General features: G+C 31.6%; 1 protein-coding gene across 1 annotated transcript in view; it reads right to left on the reverse strand.

Moving 5' to 3' along the window:
• The window catches only part of LOC111387656 (S-protein homolog 19-like), a 4,907-nt gene extending 4,329 nt beyond the window's left edge, over window positions 1-578 (reverse strand). The window contains exon 1 of the mRNA XM_023012230.1: window positions 206-578. Coding sequence (XP_022867998.1) covers window positions 206-578 — 373 coding nt within the window. The remainder of the gene's footprint in view (window positions 1-205) is intronic.
• Window positions 579-1,052: the final 474 nt, after the last annotated feature.

A 1,052-nucleotide genomic window follows, 5' to 3' on the forward strand; every position in this document is an offset into this window, starting at 1 on the left:
GCAGGTCTACGACTTTTACATACTAATCATTTAATATTTCTTACACATAGTAACCATAATAGACTATGTTTTATTCAATTCATCAATGAAAAGCATAAGGTTGTAATCTGGTGCCAATGAGAAACTGGAATTCTAATATGAACAAGATTACAACATTTATTATATCTTTAAATAGTAAGCCGTAATGCTTCAAGCAGGGACTTACCATTCTTCCATGGTTGACAATATAAATCACCCTCTATACAGTGTAAACATGGGCCTTTCGGGGTTACGGACCAGAGACAATAATCCCCACACTTGTGGTACATTCTGTTTGTGAAAACGCCATACGCTCCAAAACCATAAAATGTTTTAAAGTAGCAGTAAAATCTTGTAGTTCCAAAAAAGTTTACATGGAAACGAAATGTGAAAGTTTGGTTGGATCCAAGGTCATGATACCCAAGATCATCATCCCCGGAAAAACAATGCATATAACTTCTTCCACCAGGTATAGCATTTTGTATTACAACAGTTACTTTTGCTTCAGATCGGCTAATCAGGGTTGTGAATAACAACCCAAGCAATACAACTAGTTTCATAATGAATCAACCTTTTTCTGGTTTTCTTTTTCTGTTTGAATTTCTATTCTCCTCAATGTGTATTTATGGTTGATTGAAGTCACTCTAATCTAAAAGCAATTGCATCACTGAATTAATCATTTAGTTTAAATTTTTATAATAGATGATTCTAAAATTCTCAATGAGTAATTTTGACAGCAATATAGAATTTCACATTATATGTACAAAATTCTTCACTCAACACCGACAAAATATAAAATTTAGATATATACAATCAAATTCTAGATTCTTTGAGCCTTTTTCCACATTATGAATCTCTTTAATGTTTAGATAATCTTTGAAGAGGAATCCTAAATCTGACCAATATTTACTGAAGTTCACACGTTACATTCATATAATACTTCACTCATAAAGTTAAATAATCAAAATCTAGATTCTTGAGCTCTTTTCCAGGATATGGATCAACATATGTAGTATATTGCATGGATTGTTTAT

This window comes from Olea europaea, unplaced genomic scaffold (genome assembly GCF_002742605.1).
Source record: "Olea europaea var. sylvestris unplaced genomic scaffold, O_europaea_v1 scaffold4156, whole genome shotgun sequence".
Taxonomy (NCBI): domain Eukaryota; kingdom Viridiplantae; phylum Streptophyta; class Magnoliopsida; order Lamiales; family Oleaceae; genus Olea; species Olea europaea.